General features: G+C 41.0%; 1 protein-coding gene across 1 annotated transcript in view; it reads left to right on the plus strand.

Moving 5' to 3' along the window:
* Positions 1-18,153, plus strand: part of kifap3a (kinesin-associated protein 3a) — a 224,633-nt gene that overhangs the window by 172,176 nt on the left and 34,304 nt on the right. Inside the window, exon 19 of the mRNA XM_080195689.1 lies at positions 2,376-2,472. Within this exon, the coding sequence (XP_080051815.1) occupies positions 2,376-2,472 (97 nt within the window). The remainder of the gene's footprint in view (positions 1-2,375; positions 2,473-18,153) is intronic.

Here is an 18,153-nt window from a genome sequence, read left to right on the forward strand (position 1 = left end):
GGTATCTAAAACTCACCTAATTCTCAGGCTTGTTACTGTTCTTGACAATATTACACTGCATTTAATCTAATAATATCCTTCATCTCTTTAGTTAGCCACAAATGGATCTTTGTCACGGTGTTGTTTTTATTTCCTGATTGAAAAATAGATTTGTTAAGAATTATCAAATAATTCTTTAAATCAGTACCATTACTCACTGTCATACCTTTTATTCTAATCCTACCTGAGAAAACTTACCCTTCATACTTGCGCAGTTGGCTTTATTTAAGTTCAATATTCTAATTTAATGCATTACTCTCAAACTCAATGTGAAATTCATCATATTTTGATCACTCTTTCCCAGAGAAATATGAGATTAATATCTGACCCATATCATTAAACAAAATACAATTTAAAATGGCCTCTTTCTGGATTGGTTCCAAGATGCATTGTTCCAAATGATTGTCTCTAATGCTGTCCATTACTTGTCCTTCAAATTACTTTTACAACTTTCTTTTGCTGAATCTGCATGAAGATTCAAGTCTCCCATGGTCATTGCTGCCTTAGTTGTTAGCTATTGGTAGAGGGTATATAAATTATTTCCACTAGCATTTCAGACCCTTATTATTTCTCATCTCCGCCCACACGGGTGGGGCAGCATGGTGGCACAGTGGTTAGCACTGCTGCCTCACAGCACCAGGGACCCGGGTTCGATTCCCAGCTTGGGTCACTGTCTGTGTGGAGTTTGCACATTCTCCCTGTGTTTGTGTGGGTTTCCTCTGGGTGTTCCAGTTTTCTCCCACAGATGTATAAAATGTGCTGATTAGGTGCATTGACCCAAACAGGCCCTGGTGTGTGGCAACTCGGGGAATTTCACGATAACTTCATTGCAGTGATAATGTAAGTCTTACTTCTGACTAATAAATAAAAAAGCACACTATATTTCCAGCTTTTCTAAGTCAAGTTCTCTGTTATCCTTTTCCGTTAGGACTTCTAGCCCTTTTGTATTTTGTCCAAATTAGCGACATCAGGCTGGAAACACAACTTCGGAACTCCCTTTCATGGCTGCAGAAACGAGGGCAGTACCCAATGCGGCACAAGACCTCCACTTCTGAACTTTCAACCCTATTTATGTTTAACCTTATTTATAAAGCTATTTATTTAATTAGTCCATGTTATTTAATCATTCATCAACAAGAGTTGGAACGTCATGTTGAAGTTGTACAAGACATTGGTAAGGCCACACTTGGAATACTGTGTGCAGTTCTGGTCACCCTATTATAGAAAGGATATTATTAAACTAGAAAGAGTGCAGAGAAGATTTACTAGGATGCTGCTGGGACTTGATGGTTTGAGTTATAAGGAGAGGCTGGATATTCTAGGACATTTTTCTCTGGAGCGTAGGTGGCTGATGGGTGATCTTATAGAAATCTATAAAATAATGAGGGGCACAGATCAGCAAGATAGTTAATATCTTTTCCCAAAGGTAGGGGAATCGAAAACTAGAGGGCGTAGGTTTAAGGTGAGAGGGGAGAGATACAAAAATGTCCAGAGGGCCAAATTCTTCACCCAGAGGATGGTGAGTGTCTGGAACAGGCAGCCAGAGGTGGTAGTAGAGGCGGGTACAATTTTGTCTTTTAAAAAGCATTTAGATAGTTACATGGGTAAGATGTGTATTGAGGGATATGGGCCAAATGTGAGCAATTGGGATTAGCTTAGGGATGTAAAAAAAAAGGTGGCATGGACAAGTTGGGCTAAAGGGCCTGTTTTTGTGCTATAAACCTAACTAAACAATTTGGTTTATAGTTTTTAATCTTTTAACTAATTACTTATTTTTAGATAAAGGGTGATCAAATTTAACATGTAAGATGAATCACCATAAATATTGGAGGCAAAAAGCAGTAACTCCTGCGTCCAGGCACCAAATTCTAACTTGAATCAAATATCCAACTTTTACACTCTTTGCAATGCATTCTGCTTACAACCACTCTGGGCAAGTGCCAAGCTCCCCTTCTTGGCATTGTCAGACTTCAGTTGCTATTTATAAATAGCTAGCCAAGGGCACACTGCTAAAAGAGGCTGCAGAAATATATAACATGGGGAAATGATGATTGGAAAGCCAAGGCCCCATAAAGAACAGTGACTCAATTAAACATCAAACTAGAAACCATGTAGGAAAAAAATACCTTTCTGTCCGATTATTTCCTCCTGTCTTTTCTTTGCCTGCAATATACTTGAACTTTGTCAAGACAACATTAGTATGTACAACCATGTCAACAAAGGTAATGTATCAATGTATGTTCTTATTTATTTTCGGTGGCAATATATATGACTTAACCAAATTATCAGCTTGTGAAGATGCAAACCAATTGATCACTTATTAACTCTTTTTGCAGATGGACTTTTACCCCCTGATGGAGCTATTAGCCCAGATTTTTTAAGTGACTACCAATTTCAAAATGGTGACCTGGTTGGACAGCATCCTTTTAGCAGGTATGCTTAGATGATGTGAAAACAAGCTGCAATATCACGCAACATGCAGGTGATAGAGAATATTTGTCTGACTTATGTTTATAATATACAAATAATGGCTTAAACTTAACATTTCATGAATACTGTGGTGATTTTCTGACAGTATTTATGAAATTCATTTGAAAATATAAAGCCTTGTGTTAAAATAAGTGCTGAAGAAAGATCCAGTAAATGAAGATGAAAAACTACAACAAAGTGATGATTCTAAAACATTAGCTTGTTCAGATTGATCACTGCCTGTAAATGAAAAACTTACATTTACAAATATATTTTACAATACAATGGTTTGTCTCCATCTTTTAATTCACTATAATTGCTATCTTCCCTGTGCTAGTATGATTCTACACTGCTACAATTATGGGCTTAAATGTTGAGTAGGTAGTTATAGTCTTCTTTGTAATGGAATTATTTTAGTCACCAAAACAAGGCATCTAGTGTTTTCTACCTTTTGAATGGTGGTATGCTCGAAAGAGCTTTTGCATGTTATTACTCAATTCCTGCAACTCAACAGCTTCATCTATGTCTAGCATTTGGGAATTTCATTCCTGCACCAAATATTTGTAATTGGTCATTGTGTAGTTGATAATTATACAAGCTCATTATTGTAATAATGTGTCAGCAACTGCATAGAAACAAAAATTTGCAATCGGAATACAAGTGTGTTTTAGCATGTCTGTTTTTTTTCTGAGATAATTGTTGGTAATTTGAAAAATTTTTTGCATCAGCATAAGACATAGTGGGACTTGAAACACAACAGATTGTGTTCAATAAATCTCTTAAGTAAACTGAATAATTTCCTCAGCTTCATTATCACAGGCTGTCCCCAAAAGCAAACCGGAGAATGCCTTTATCCACCCAACATCTGGGTAAATGGAATGTTCCCAGGTGTCAAACAAAAATATTTCAAGTTCTTTCACGATGGTTTCAGAATGAAGCTATCTGGGAAAAAGTCAATTTCAGACATATCATTCAAACTTCTTTTGAAAATATAGACCGAATTCTCCAACCTCAGCCATGTCTGGGATTCTTCAGTCTTGCTGCAGTAAATGGAGTTTTGGCTGAGCACCAAATTCTTCTTTCTCACTGGCAGTGGTGATTGGGCAAATGAGATCAGAGAATCCCGGTATTATCAGAATCGCAAAAGAAATACGTATCTTAGATATATTTGATTTAAATTCAACGGCTTTGCCTCTTTTGGTCTTGGGACTAAGTTCTCCTACCCCATCTGAACAGAATATTGTGAGAAGAATTTAATTGACAGTTATTAGTTACCACATTAGAACACAGTTAACAAGTCAAGCAGGTACAAGATTCTAGTGAAATATTTGTGTTGCCTACTAAATTAGGCATAGCAAGTTGTGTAGATGTATTACAAAAGGAATATAAACAGACTTAATAGGCAAACTGTAGCAGATGGGGTTCATTTTGGGAATGTATGAAGTCTTCTACTTTGGATTTGAGAAAGTCTAATTGGAATAGTTTATTTATGTCGGGAGATAGCGAGCTGTGGAGAAGTGAAGAAGTTTACCTTAAATATACAAGGAAAAATGATTTTTCGATTAAAAAAGTTATATTGCACACAAGTCCATTTCGGTCACAACATCTATTTTCCTCCGCATTTAAACTTTTGATAAAGCATTCACATATGGGGGTGATTCTCCCAGCCTGCTGTGTTGCTTTTGTAGTGCAGCAGGCCAGGAGACTCGAGCAGAGGCTGTTTTGTGGGCTCTCCACTGGGTACCTCGACGTCCGCAAGTCTCTGGCTGCTGGATTTCTGTTGCCATCAGCTCCGCATCAGAAATCAGCATGGAGCTGTGTAATTTATAGAAATTAGAATTTGCATGTAATTAACAGGCTCGTGACTGGAGTCTCTGGGCCCACTAGAATCTCTGTCCCTGCCAGGAGTGTTTCACAGCAAGAAGCCTGACAACACCAGGTTTAAGTCCAACTGATTTATGAAGAGTTCTGGCCAGAACTGTCCATTCACCTGACGAAGAGGTTAACCTCAAGCCTGAGAGTTTACTGTCAAATAAATTGATTGGACTTTAAACCTGGTGTTGTCAGACTTCTTGCTGTGTTTACCCCAGTCCAACGCCGGCATCTCCACATCAGGAATGTTTCATTCCAGCTGGGTTTGCAATAGCTCCTCGTTTGTGGGGAGCTGGCGGCCCAAATCTGCTGGAGTGAAGGGAGGGCATCGAGGTCCTACAGGAAGTCGGGGATAAGGAAGAATTTAATTGCCCTCCTGGCACTGCCTAAGTGGCAAAGTGGCAATGCCCAGGGAGACCTTGGCATTGCCCAAAAGGCTAGCCCCAGAGATGTCCAGGAGTTCAGCGATTGGGTGGTAGGAGGGGTCGGAGAGACAATGGTGTAGGGTCGTGGAGTTGGCCAGCGATCAGGAGGCTGGCAGTGTGGGTTACTGCATATGCGCCAACCTGGGCGCTGACAGATCAACGTGCAATGGCCCACTCAGTGCTATGCTGCTGGCCTCCAGCGGGAATAAGTCGCACCCGCTGATGTTTCACATTGATTCATACTAGGGCTCTCTGTGATGCACGGAGTATGGGAGATTCATTTTGAAAATCCCGCTGAGAAAACCAGTGGGATTTACTCCACTTTACGCACAAATTCAACACTTAGAATTTTTTTGAGTGAATCCCACTCTGTATCTGTTAAATATTGAGTATTGACTCTTCTTTCCACGTTAATAATTTTCAAACTATGTATTTATAGCATTTAAAGTTCAACGAAATAGTCTCAGATTCTTGGTATGAAACTTGCTAAAAGGATTATGGTCCATATAGACTATAGTCTCTGTAGAGCTATGTTTAATGATTCAAAATATTGTGGAGTTAACACCAAAATCAAAGTCCAACAAGATGAGCGAGCTATGGGCTTCAGCAACATAGCTGCCCTGCCACAGCTGCAAGGGGTGATTGACTGCACCCATGTTGGTATGTGCAACTCGAGGCATCAAAGAGTCCTCTTCATAAGCAGGAGGGAGTTCCACTTCATCAATGTTCAGCTGCCATGTGACCAACAGATGCGGTTTATCCACATGTGCACGTTTTCCAAGGAGCATGCACAATAGTTACATAGGGGAATTGCGGATCTCTGGCATTTTGGAGGGTCACACCAGGCTGCAAGAATAGTTTTTAGGGGACAACGGATACCCCCTCCTGAGGCGTTGGCTACAGTCACTAATGCAGAAGCCAGAGAGAGCAGAAGAGGCATGATATAATGAAGCTCAAGATGCCACCTGATCTGTGAGAGAGTGGTGCATCAGCCTCCTGAAGATGCACTTCCGCTGCCTAGAACGGTCCACATAGTGATGGTCTGTGTGTCCTACATAAACCTGGCTCTGCAGCTGAGTGACAGCCTTCATAAGGAAGACGTGGAGGAGCAGCACATGTCCTCAGATGAGGATGACATTCAGAAGAGAGTTGAGAAAGAGGCCGCTGAAAATCTGGAGGATGGAAGCCAGGCAGGGGGAAGGGTGTGCATGGGCAGGAGGGCTAAAGATGCCTTGATAGCCTCCAACTTCATGGAGTTGGACCCGCATGTCCCACTGTGATCAGGGTATGAAGGGATGAAGAGATCTTAAATGTCAGGGAGCTGGGGAGTGCTTGAGTGCCTGCTGCCAGTCAGTGCAGGAGGGTGAAGCCGACTTGCAATGAGGAATGGTCTGTGATGTTCCTCAGCTATTGCTCATGTCTGATTCCTGTCTGTCTACTGCCAGCACACTGACTACCCGGTTCATGTATGAATGAGTTTCTGCATGACATTCCTTTGACGCTTAGCTCTCAAGAGGGATTAGGGGCGAGGGTCTTGGGTTCACTGAAACATGTCAAACTAGGACACTAGTCCTAGGATGGTTCAAGGGAGGAATGTCCCAGTGGTGCAGCTCCCTCTTTCCCTGGTACTGGTGCACCAATTTTTGAGCCACATATTTAATCCTAATATTATTTACTCTGTACCAACTTGTTTGTAGCTCAGGTTAAACTTTTGCACAGATACAGTATGCTATACCATATCAGTTATGAGTGACAAAACAAAGCGTTTCCATTATTACATTGGCAGGTTCCACCAAATGAACCATTTTTATTCTGGTTTATTCCTGTCTTCCAACATAACTGTATTGTTTGTGGAGGTCCAAAGACGTGCAGGTTAGGTTGATTGGCCATGCTAAGAAATTGCCCCTTAGTGTCCGGGGATGCGTAGGTTAGAGGGATTAGTGAGTATAATATGTAGGGATATGGGGGTGGTGCCTGGGTGGGACTGTGTTCGGTGCAGACTAGATGGGCCAAAGGGCCTCTTTCTGCACTGTGGGTTCTATGGTTTGCAGTGTGTGAGTTGGTTTCCATGTTTGCCTACATTATAACAGTGACTGAACTTTATTTAATTGGCTGTGAAGTGTTGAGAATCTTGAGGATGTGAAAGGTACTAAATAAATGAAAATGCTTCTTGTGCTTATGTTTAAAGAATTCATGACCACAGAAAGGAGCTGAAGTCAAAATGTTATGATTTCAAGAAGAAATTAGATGTAGCTGTTGGGGCTAAAGAGTTTAAGGATATTGGGGGGAAGGCAGGACAGGTCATTGAATTTTGTAATCAGCCATGATCAAAATGAATGGCGCAGGCTCGATGGACTGAATGGCCTACTTCTGCTTCTATTTTCTGTTTCTATAAGATGGTCTACAATATTTTGACACTGGCAAAAATACTTTAATCTCATTATCGGATTCTACTATTAAAGCAATATGTTTGCGCATTCCCTAACAAGTGAATAAGTTATCACTTTTCATTCTTGTTCTATTGAGCTCTTTCACCTATATCCTTCAATAGTAATTGAAAACAAGAAGCTTTTTTTATATATAAGATGAAGACACATGTTTATTTCAGACTTCAATCTTTCTCTTGCATCTATAAAGGCAGACTTAATTTTGAATTATCAACCAATAAGTATTATAAAACTGTTTATTCTTACTAAAATTTATGAAATACTATTTTTATCTCGATGATTTCCCACAATAGCTAATCTTGGTGATCTTTATACTAAATGAGATTCAGGCAACTAAGTTTAGTGATAACATTGTCACGTTATAATTTCAAGGGTTAGGACTCTGGTTGAGTTCTTTAGCCAATTTTAACTGCTTCTGCCAAATGTGCAGAGCAAAGTAAATAATGTTTACTTTCAGTTATCAGACTGGCATTTTTATAAGTAGCACAATTAATTGCCCTTTATTTAATCTATTTAGAAACATTATTCAGATCCTGACTACTACAAAGAAATGTAATATATTGCCTTTGGTTATGAGATTGGGCAGCACAAGAATCTTTATAGCATTAAATATAATTATTGTGCTTATTGCAAGGTCTCTATGGGCATGGTCATTTTATTCAAACTGAAATTACCATTGTAGCGTAAATCAGTTGTGGAAATCAAGAAATAAAGAACTGGCACGATAAGGCAAGCTTGACATTTACAATTCTAGAAATTCATATAATTTATTCAGTCACTTCATATTTGTACTTGTGGGGGTCAGTTTTGTTCAGTTGGCTGGATGGCTGATTAGTGATACAGAGCAACGCCAACAGCACAGGTTCAATTACTGTACCGGCAGAGACTATTCATGAAGGCCCCGCCTCTTCCCCCCGCAACCCCCCCCAACCCCTACTACGTCTTGAGTGATTCTCAGGTTAAATCATCACTCACAGCCTATAGTCATCTGGCACAATGGCGACTTCACCTTTTGTTTGTACTTGTTCATGAAATGTTAATAGGCCCAAATGTTTAGGGGTCATACTTTTTTAAAATATATTTTATATTTTTCCTAGGTGCTTCACTATATCTTGTTAAATAGTCATATGGAGAAAGCAAAAGCAGAGTAAGCAATAACAACATAATACAACATAAAAACGTTAGAAATAGAACCAGTAGTAGGCCATTCAGCCCTTTGAGCCAGCTTCATCATTCAATAAGATCATGGCTGATCTGATTGTGTCTCCAAACTCCACATTCCTGCCTATTCCCAATAACCCTTGACTCCCTTTTTCTTTTGGATTCTTCCATTTTATTTGAATCACCAACAATGCTGGTTGATCATCCTGATTCATCATGGTGAAAGGAAGGTCCCTGAGGAACCCATGCAGTGATGTCCTGAAAATGAGATTGACCTTCAACAACCACAACCATAACCTTGCTCCTTTGTGCTAGGTTTGACTCCAACCAGAAGAGAGCTTTCCCCTGATTCCAATTGACAGAAGTTTTGCTAGGCTTCCTTGATGTCGCATTTTGCCCAAGGGCAGTCACACTCACCTCACCCCTCAAATTCATTTCTTTTATCCATGTTTGAACGAAGACTGTAATGAGATCAGGAGCTGAGTGATCCAACGGAACCCAAACATACAACAGTGACCAGGTTATTGCTAAGCAAATATTACTTGATAGCACTGGTGATGACCCCTTCTGATTTTATGACCTCCAATGATCATTTTACTGATCATTGGAGGTTAACTGATGGGTCAGTAATTGGCTGGTTGGATTTGTCCTGCCTGTTGACTATAGGACGTCCCTTGGTTATTTTCCACATGCCAGGTAGATGCCAGTGTTGTAACTGTACTGGAACAGCTTGGCCACAGGGTGGCATGTTCTGGAGCACAAGTCTTCAGCACTATTTCTGGAAGATTGTCTGGGTCCATTGTCTTCGCAGTGTCTGTGCTTTCAGTCATTTCTTGATGTCACATGGATTGAATCAAATTGGCAGAAAACTGGCATCTGTGATGGTGGGGATCTCAGAAGGAGGTTGAGATAGGTCATCCACTCGGCACTTCTGGCTGAAGATCGTTGCGAATGTTCAGCCTTATCTTATGCATTGATGTGTTGGGCTTCTCCATCATTGAGGATTCAGATATTTATGGAGCTTCCTCCTCCAATGAGTTGTATAATTGTGCAGCACATTCATGGATGTGGCAGGACTGCAGAGTTTAGATCCATTGGTTATGGGATTGCCCAACTATGCCTATCAATTGCTGTTCATGCTGTTTGGCATGCAAGTCGTCCTGTGTTGCAGCTTTACCAGGCTGACACCTCATTTTTAGGTATGCCTGGTGCTGCTCTTAACATGCTCTCCTGCACTCTTCAGGGAGCCATCTTTGATCCCTGGCTTGATGGTAAAATTAGAGTGGGGGATTTACTGGACTGTATATTTACAGTCTGTGCTGATGCACCACAGCACCTCATAGTTGCCCAGTCTTGAGTTGTTAGATCTTTTAGAAATCTACCCCATTTAGCACGGTGGAAGTGCCACACAACATGATCGAGGGTATTCTCAATGTGATGACAGGACTTTGTCTCCAAAGACTGTGAGATGGTCACTTCTATCAATACTGTCCGGTACAGAATCATCTGCAGTTGGTGAGGATGAAGTCAAATATGTTGGTTGCTTCACCATCTGCCGCAGCCCCAGTCTAGCAGATAACATCCTCAGCCATTTCAATCTGTAGTGGTGCTACCGAGCCACTCTTGGTGACGAACATTGGAGTCCCCTACCCTGCATACATTCTGCGTCCTTGACATTTTCGGTGCTTCTTTCGAGAGGTGTTTAACATGGGGAAGTGCTGATTCATCAGCTAAACCAGGAAGTTATGTAGTAATCAAGAGGTTTCCTTATCCATGTTTTACCTGATGCCATCAGACTTGGTGAGGTCCAGAGTTCATATTGAGGATACTTGCCCCCCCCCCCCCCCCACTGATTGCATATCACTGTGCCATCACTACTACTGGCTCAGTGAGGTAGGACATATCCAGGATTGGTGATGGTGGTGTCGGTATGGTATGATTATGTGAGTTATGAGTATGTTAGTCTATAGTTTGTGAGACAATTCTCCCAATTTTTCGGCAAGCCTTCAGTTGTTTGGAAGAAGGACTTTGCAGAGTCAACTAGACTGATTTTTGCCATTGTCGTTTCTGATGCCCAGGTTGATGCGGGGTTGTCTGTCTGGTTTCATTCCTTATCCAATTTTCTGTAATAGCTATATTGAGTTAGAGTTACGTTATGGATCTGGAATCTCATGTAGGCTACACCAGATGAGGAGGAACGCAACAGACACCTACAGATGCTGAAAGACACCCCTCATGAGAACAGGATATGGCGTTTGATTGACAGTTCTGATGCGCCACAGCGAAAAATCGCACCAACCTCCTCAGAAGACAAACAGGGGACACAGCGGACAAAATACCCTTCGTCGTCCAGTAGTTCCCCAGAGCGGAAAAGCTATGACATCATCTTTGGAGCCTTCAACACGTCATCAGCGAAGATGAATACCTCGCTAAGGCCATCCCCACACCCCCACTACTTGCCTTCAAACAACCGTGCAACCTCAAACAGACCATTGTCTGCAGCAAACTACCAAGCAAAAGAACAGTGACCATAACACCACACAACTGTGCCACGGCAACCTCTGCAAGACGTGCCGGATCATCATCATGGATGCCATCATCTCATGTGAGAACACCATCCATCAGGTACACGGTACATACTTTTGCGACTTGGCCAATGTCGACTACCTGATGTGCTGCCGGAAAGGATGTCCTGAGGCATGGTACATTGGGGAGACCGTGCAGACGCTGCAACAACGAATGAATGGATGCCACTCGACAATCACCAGGCAGGAGTGTTTCCTTCTTGTCGGGGAACACTTCAGCAGTCAAGGGCATTCAGTCTTTGATCTTCGGATAAGTGCTCTCCAAGGCGGCCTTCCAGACACATGACAATGCAGAATCACCGAGCAGAAACTGATAGCCAAGTTCTGCACACGAGTACGGCCTCAACCAGGATCTTGGATTCATGTCATACCACTTGTAACCCCCACAACTTGCCTGGGTTGCAAAATCTTATTAACTGTCCTGGCTTGAGACAATTCACACCCCTTTAATGTGTGCTTCACCCTCTCTCCACTCACATTATCTACACTGTTAGGACTTGATTACATGTTAAAACTTGCATTCCAACCATTATCTTGTAAGTGAATTTGTGCCTATATAGGCTCCTGTTTGTGATCCCAATTCTCCAACTTACCTGATGAAGGGGGAATGCTCTGAAAATTTGTGCTACCAAATAAACTTGTTGAACTTTAACCTGGTGTTGTGAGATTTCTTATTGTGCTAGACCAGGTAAGGATGGCAGATTTCCTTCCCTGAAGGACGTTCATGAACCAGGTTTTTCTGAAAGGGAGCAGTGCTTTCATGGCCCTTATTGGATTCAGATCCCATCAGCTGCCACGGTGAGATTCGAACCTGGGTCCACAGGTCACTGGGTTTCTGGATTACTGGTCCAGTGACAATACCACTACGCCACTGTCTTCCCTTTGTTGGGTGAAGCAATGCCTTAACTTTAAAATTGTCATCCTTGTTTTCAAATTCTTTCATGGCCTTCTCCCTCCTCATTTCTGTAATCTGCAGCCTCACATCCTTTGAGATATCTGCACACCTCTAATTCTGGCCTCTTAAACACTCCCAATTTTAATCATTTTGCTGTTATAGACCATCCTTCACCTCTTAAGGACTTCATCTCTGGAATTCTGTGCATACATGTTTCCCCATCTTCACCTCACTCTCCTACTTTAAGATGCTCTTTAACAATACTGCTTTGACCAAACATTTGGCCATTTGTGCTAAATGTGTCAAATTTTGCTTTATAGTGCTCTTGGGATTTTTATTACATTCAGGCTGCTGTATAAATACAAGTTATTATTTGCTATATATGATTTTGTAAGCTTTATGATAATGCATCTTGTACTAGAATTATGAATCCGTCTCAGAATCAACTGTGGTTACTTGACATTAATTCGGTTGAATATTTAGTGTGCTATATACACTTAGCTTACTTTAAAACAGAAGAAAATACTGAACTTCAAACAGACGTGGTAAAGCCAGGTTAAAGTTGATGTTACAGCATTGTTAGATTGTGCTAGTTTTATGGAAATGTGTTTCATACTATTGGAAATATGTATTGAATATATATGCTTCAAAAATCCTTTTGTTTTAAATATATGGTAATTAAAATTATATTTACATGATTCTATGGCACGTGATAAATAACTAAGCATGTCAATATGCTGAAAGAATAGCTGTCTTTCAGCCTTATGGATCATATTATCCAACATTTCATAATGCATGATTTTTGTACATTTTGCTGCTTTCTGCCATTTATTTATGTATAGCTATTTTATGTATGTCTGTCCGACAGTCATTGGCTGATAGAAAAGAAAAATGCTCGAATTCTGAGATAAAACAGAAAATACTGGAACTAATCAGCAGTTCTGATAGTTTTTGTGAAGGGGTGAATTTTCAGGCTTCTCCAAGGGTGAGAACGGAGATGGATTGGACCAAACTTGTTGTCACAATGAAGGGTTGAAATAAATAGTTTAGATGTATTTAAGGAGAGGCTAGGCATGAATATGAGGGAGAAGGGAATAGATAGGTTAGATGAGGAAGGTTGGAAATTGAGTGGTGCATAAATGCTGTATTACCTCATGATTCTTGATTACGTAACTAGCATTGAAAGAACGTTAACACCAACCAGGTTCGGAAGCATTTTAGCTGAAGCGTTGGCACAGACCATTTTTTAAATTTAGTCTTTCATGGGATAAGTGTCATTGGCAGGGCCAGCATTTGTTGTTCCTCCTGATGCAGTAAGTACACTGAGTGTGATTAGAGAGGAAGTTCCAGGATTTTGACCCAGCAACAGTCAAAAGGCATGGCGAGGTACATCCAAGTCAGAATGATAAGTGGCTAGAGGGGAACTTGCAAATGATGGTGTTCCCATGCATCTGCTGCCCTTTTCCATTTAGATGGCAGAAATCACAGGTTTGGGATGTGCTGTTGAAGGAGGCCTGATGAGTTGCTGCAATTATCATAGAATCCCTGCAGTATAGAAGGAGGCCATTCGGCTGATTGAGTCAGCACCGATCACAATCTCACCCAGGCCCATTCCTGTAACCTGACACATTTACCCTACTAATTCCCCTGACACTAGGATCAATTTAGCATGGCCAATCAACCTAACCTGCACATCTTTGGACTGTGGGAGGAAACTCGCGCAGAGACAGAGAATGTGCAAATTCCACACAGACAATAACCAAGGCCGGAATTGAACCCGGGTCCCTGGTGCTGTGAGACAGCAGTGCTAACCATTGTACCACTGTGCCACCTCGTAGTGTAACATCTATGTATTACTGGTGGTGGAAATAAATGTTTAAGGTAGTGAACAGAGTGCCAATGAGGAGGGCTGCTTTGTTCAGGATGGTGTTGAGCCTTTTAAGTGTTGCACTGAATTCCAGCAACAATTATGGAACAATTTTCAGAATGTGAGGAAAAGGTAGGGGAATGGCAATAAGTCAATGAAGCTCATTTGGGTAGCTAGTGTAGACACAATGGACAAGATGACCTCCTGCACCAAACCAATTCTGTTAGTCTGTGAACTTGGAATCAAGAACTATGAATTCCTGAGGGACAGCGAGAAGAAGAGGGAGCCAATAGTACATGGAATTAAATTGAAAAAGAAAATTTCTACACAAGGAATTTATAGGATAGTTGTCCAAAGATGAAAGGATAAAAACTAACTCTAAATGGGTGCTGTACTAATGAGACAGGACTGTTGGAAAGTCTGGTTTCAGTACACAATTTTGGGGCTTATTTAGTTTGCCTGAAGGAGCTAAATCCTGTATGTTTAGCACATGAATGCTAAAATTCAATGTAATTTTTATGGAATGCTATATATGGGGAACACATGGAGTAGGCTGACTGATACAGACAAGGAGATTTCAGGATGGCTCGGGAAATGATTGGAAGAGCTCAGCCACAGAATTGGAGGTCCTGGTGGGGGAAGTCCAGAGGAATGTGATATTTTAGATCCACACAGGGAAGGAGTCCACCTTACAGCCCTGTTCTTCTCTCCTGCACCAGCTGGTGTAGCTCCATCTGACCTCAAGTCACCTCCCATTCCTCTTGCAGCCCAAAGGGGGCACCAAGCAAAATACTTCCTTTCTCTTAGTGACTTGGCATAAGTAACTGTTAATAAGATAGAGTAGTAGCACAACACTCTCTTTTTATATAAAGTTCTCAGAAAATTTATGAAATAAATGTTTGAAGACTGTTGAAATTTGTTTTTCGAAAGTCCTCTTCAAACCTCTAGTAGCAAGTGACCAGTAAAAGATATATCATTAAGTAGCATTCCAAATCCTCTGCAATGACTAGTTTACTCCTGTCAGCTGGTCACTTTTAGAAGTGAATGTTAGCTCAAGTACTGGCCATCAAAATGTCTTGTGTAATAAGCTATTTGCTACTCAGGAAATATACTTCAGGATCCCTACATAGGACATCAATATAGATGACGACCCCGGTGTAGATTTACCAGTTACTGTCTAATTAGATTAGGATTGCAGAAGACAAATTCAGCGGGATTTATTCAGCAGTTACTTCATCACTTATTCACTAAAATGAATGAGATTATTTTATAAATCATTCACTATTTATTTCGCTTTATGTTCTGTGAAAGGATTTAGCAAAAATAGTTCCAAACATTTTCAGGAGTCAGAGTGTCTAGATTTAGAATTGTTGGGTTCTCGGACAACCAGTTGATCTTAGGTTCTAGGACAGAGACATCTGGTTTTTATTATCTTTGTTCAATTCTAGTGCCCTTGGCTCCTGATACATGCATTTCTTGCAGCTCATAGTAAAATTACTACATTTGCTAAGCCTGGCAAGTTTACTTTGATATCTTTGATCCCACATGTAATTCAAAGAATATGTTCAGATAATAAAATTTAAAACAACTTAAAACAAAGACTCGCTTTATAAAATACCTCACTAAGTCTTATTAAAAGCATCTCAATATTTAATACTCTGTAAATTACTTTGAAGTGGCTGACAACTAGGGGAAAATGGCAACCATCTTGAACATGGAAGATTTCCACAAACATCATGAGATGGATGACTAGTTTGCATTTTTGCTAGGACTAGTTGAGGGAGACATGTTGACCAGGGAGAACCTGCTGCTCCTTTTTTAGGATTTTGTACTATTGTACCTGTGGCATTAGAACAAACAAGTTAAGCCTTCTATGCCTTTGGTGAGAATGCTACTGTCATCTGAGTGTACTTTTAAGTAAGTATTTTTTTTAAATCATGCAGCTTACAACTTCAGTGATGTCATTGGGGCGTGGAGCTAAGATGTGGCAGTCAGATGATAGGGGTTTCTTTCCTTTAGGCTTTCAGTTTTGTTTTGGCAAGAGTTGGAAGCAGTTTTAGCAGCAAGCTAAGAAGCAGTGTCTCTGTCTCTCTATCCCCCTATTCTTCTCTTTAAGAATTTGTGCCTGTATAGGCTCCTGTTTGTGATCCCAATTCTCCAACTTACCTGATGAAGGGGAAACAGATTCGACTACAACCACTTGAGTTTAAGAACATAAGAAATAGGAGCAGGAGTAGGCCATCTAGCCCTTCGAGCCTGCCCCGCCATTCAATAAGATCATGGCTGATCTGTCATGGCTCAGTTCCACATTCCCGCCCTCTCCCCATAACCCTTAATCCCCTCGCTTATCAAAAACCCATCAACCCACGTCTTAAAAATATTTAGCGAGGCAGCCTCCACCACTTCAACGGGCAGAGAATTCCAGAGATTCACCACCCTTTGAGTGAAGAAGTTCCTCCTCAACTCTGTTCTAAACCGCCCCCCCTTTATCTTGAGGCTGTGCCCCCTAGTCCTACTGTCCTTTCTGAGCGGGAAGAGTCTCTCCACCTCTATCCTATCCATCCCATTCATCATCTTATATGTCTCAATGAGATCTCCCCTCATTCTTCTAAACTCTAACGAGTACAAGCCTAGTTTATTCAGCCTCTCCTCATAGCTCAACCCCCTCAACTCCGGTATCAGCCTAGTAAACCTCCTCTGCACTCCCTCCAAGGCCAAAATATCCTTGCGTAAGTGCAGCGACCAAAACTGCACACAGTACTCCAGCTGCGGCCTCACCAATGCCCTATACAGCTGCAGCAAGACCTCCCTACTTTTATATTCAATCCCCCTCGCTATGAAGGCCAGCATCCCATTCGCCTTCCTGACCACCTGCTGCACCTGCAGGCTGGGTTTTTGCGACTCATGCACAAGGACCCTGAGGTCCCTCTGCACCGTCGCCTGCTGCAGTTTTTCGCCACGTAAGTGATAGTCCTTCCTACCAAAGTGGTCCACCTCGCACTTGCCAACATTAAATTCCATTTGCCAGTTCCTGGCCCATTCGCCCAGCCTATCTAGATCCTTCTGCAGACTCTCCACACCCTCCGCGCAATTTGCCGTTCCACCAATCTTGGTGTCATCAGCAAATTTACAGGCCAGGTGAGCTTCACAGGACACCTTAAAGTATCCAACCCGCTTGAGATTTTTTTGTGCGTTCTTGGGATTTGTGGCCAGATATAGTGCTAATACGTGCAGAATGTATACACTTGAAAATGAAAACAACTATATTGGGTAGATTATTTTCCTTAAAAACAGAAACAATATACAGGTTTCCTTTGCTCTCACACCACTTCCTCAATGCCAATGAAGCATTAGATCAGAAAAAGTGCATGTTGGAATCAGTGGTAACCATAAATAATAACTGTTACTGCACCATAATAATCAGAACATTCCCAAAGCAAAATTATATCTTGGATCATGCTTCATGTCATGTAAGTATGCAGCACTGAGAGTTGTCATTTCCTGAAAATGTTCTCTTAGTACCAGTGGCAAGTCTTCCTCCAAGCAAATTTACGTATGCTAAGTTATGTATGCTAAGTTAAAGAATGAGGAACTTGCCTGATTTTCAGCAAGTACTGTTCACTGAAATAAGTTTTCAATATTATTTTTCTTTTGCGATATCTTTTTAGATTTCAATATTTTGTGTTTTGAATTAAAACTCAACTCCAACCATATTTCACAATATCTATTGCTGATAATAGTTTTCTTGGAAACAGACCTTGAAGTCCAGTAAATTGTGACTTTTTTCAGTATCTTTTTAAATAGTCAAGACTTTGGACAAAGCTAGAAGCTGGGAAGCGATTTGAAGTTTGTTCTTGTCTTACATTTGTGCTGCAACCTCCAGCACAAATGCATGAAAGTATTCAGGAAATATGAACTAAATTTCTTCTTCATTTTGTGACATTCTGTAAGCCCTCACTTAAAATTGTATTTATGTTCCTGAAAGTGAAGCTTTAAGTGAAATGATTGGAAGTGATTCAGATTTTCCCATTAAAACCAATGTAAAAACTGTTGAGGCTCCCTAAGACCTTTCTCATAAGAATTTTTTTCTTAAATGTTTTACCCTTTGTTGCTAAATGTTGTAATTTTGTTGCTAAATTCCTATCTTGGTAAATTAAGTAACTTTTAAAATAAATTTTAGAACATTTTTAAAAAATAATAGTTTTCTAATTAACTCTTGCTTGCTGCTGATCCTGCTCCCTCTCACTGCCAACCCTGCATACACGCAGTCTCTGCTGCACTCTACCCACCCTCTTGCTGTTGACTCTGAGCTTGCAGTCCCTGTCATTCCTGACCCTTCATCTCGCCGAACCTCATGCTTTTCGACTCTGTGCACGCCACTTTCCTCTCTTGA

The sequence above is a fragment of the Carcharhinus amblyrhynchos genome, chromosome 9 (assembly GCF_965287045.1).
Source record: "Carcharhinus amblyrhynchos chromosome 9, sCarAmb.v2.hapA, whole genome shotgun sequence".
Taxonomy (NCBI): domain Eukaryota; kingdom Metazoa; phylum Chordata; class Chondrichthyes; order Carcharhiniformes; family Carcharhinidae; genus Carcharhinus; species Carcharhinus amblyrhynchos.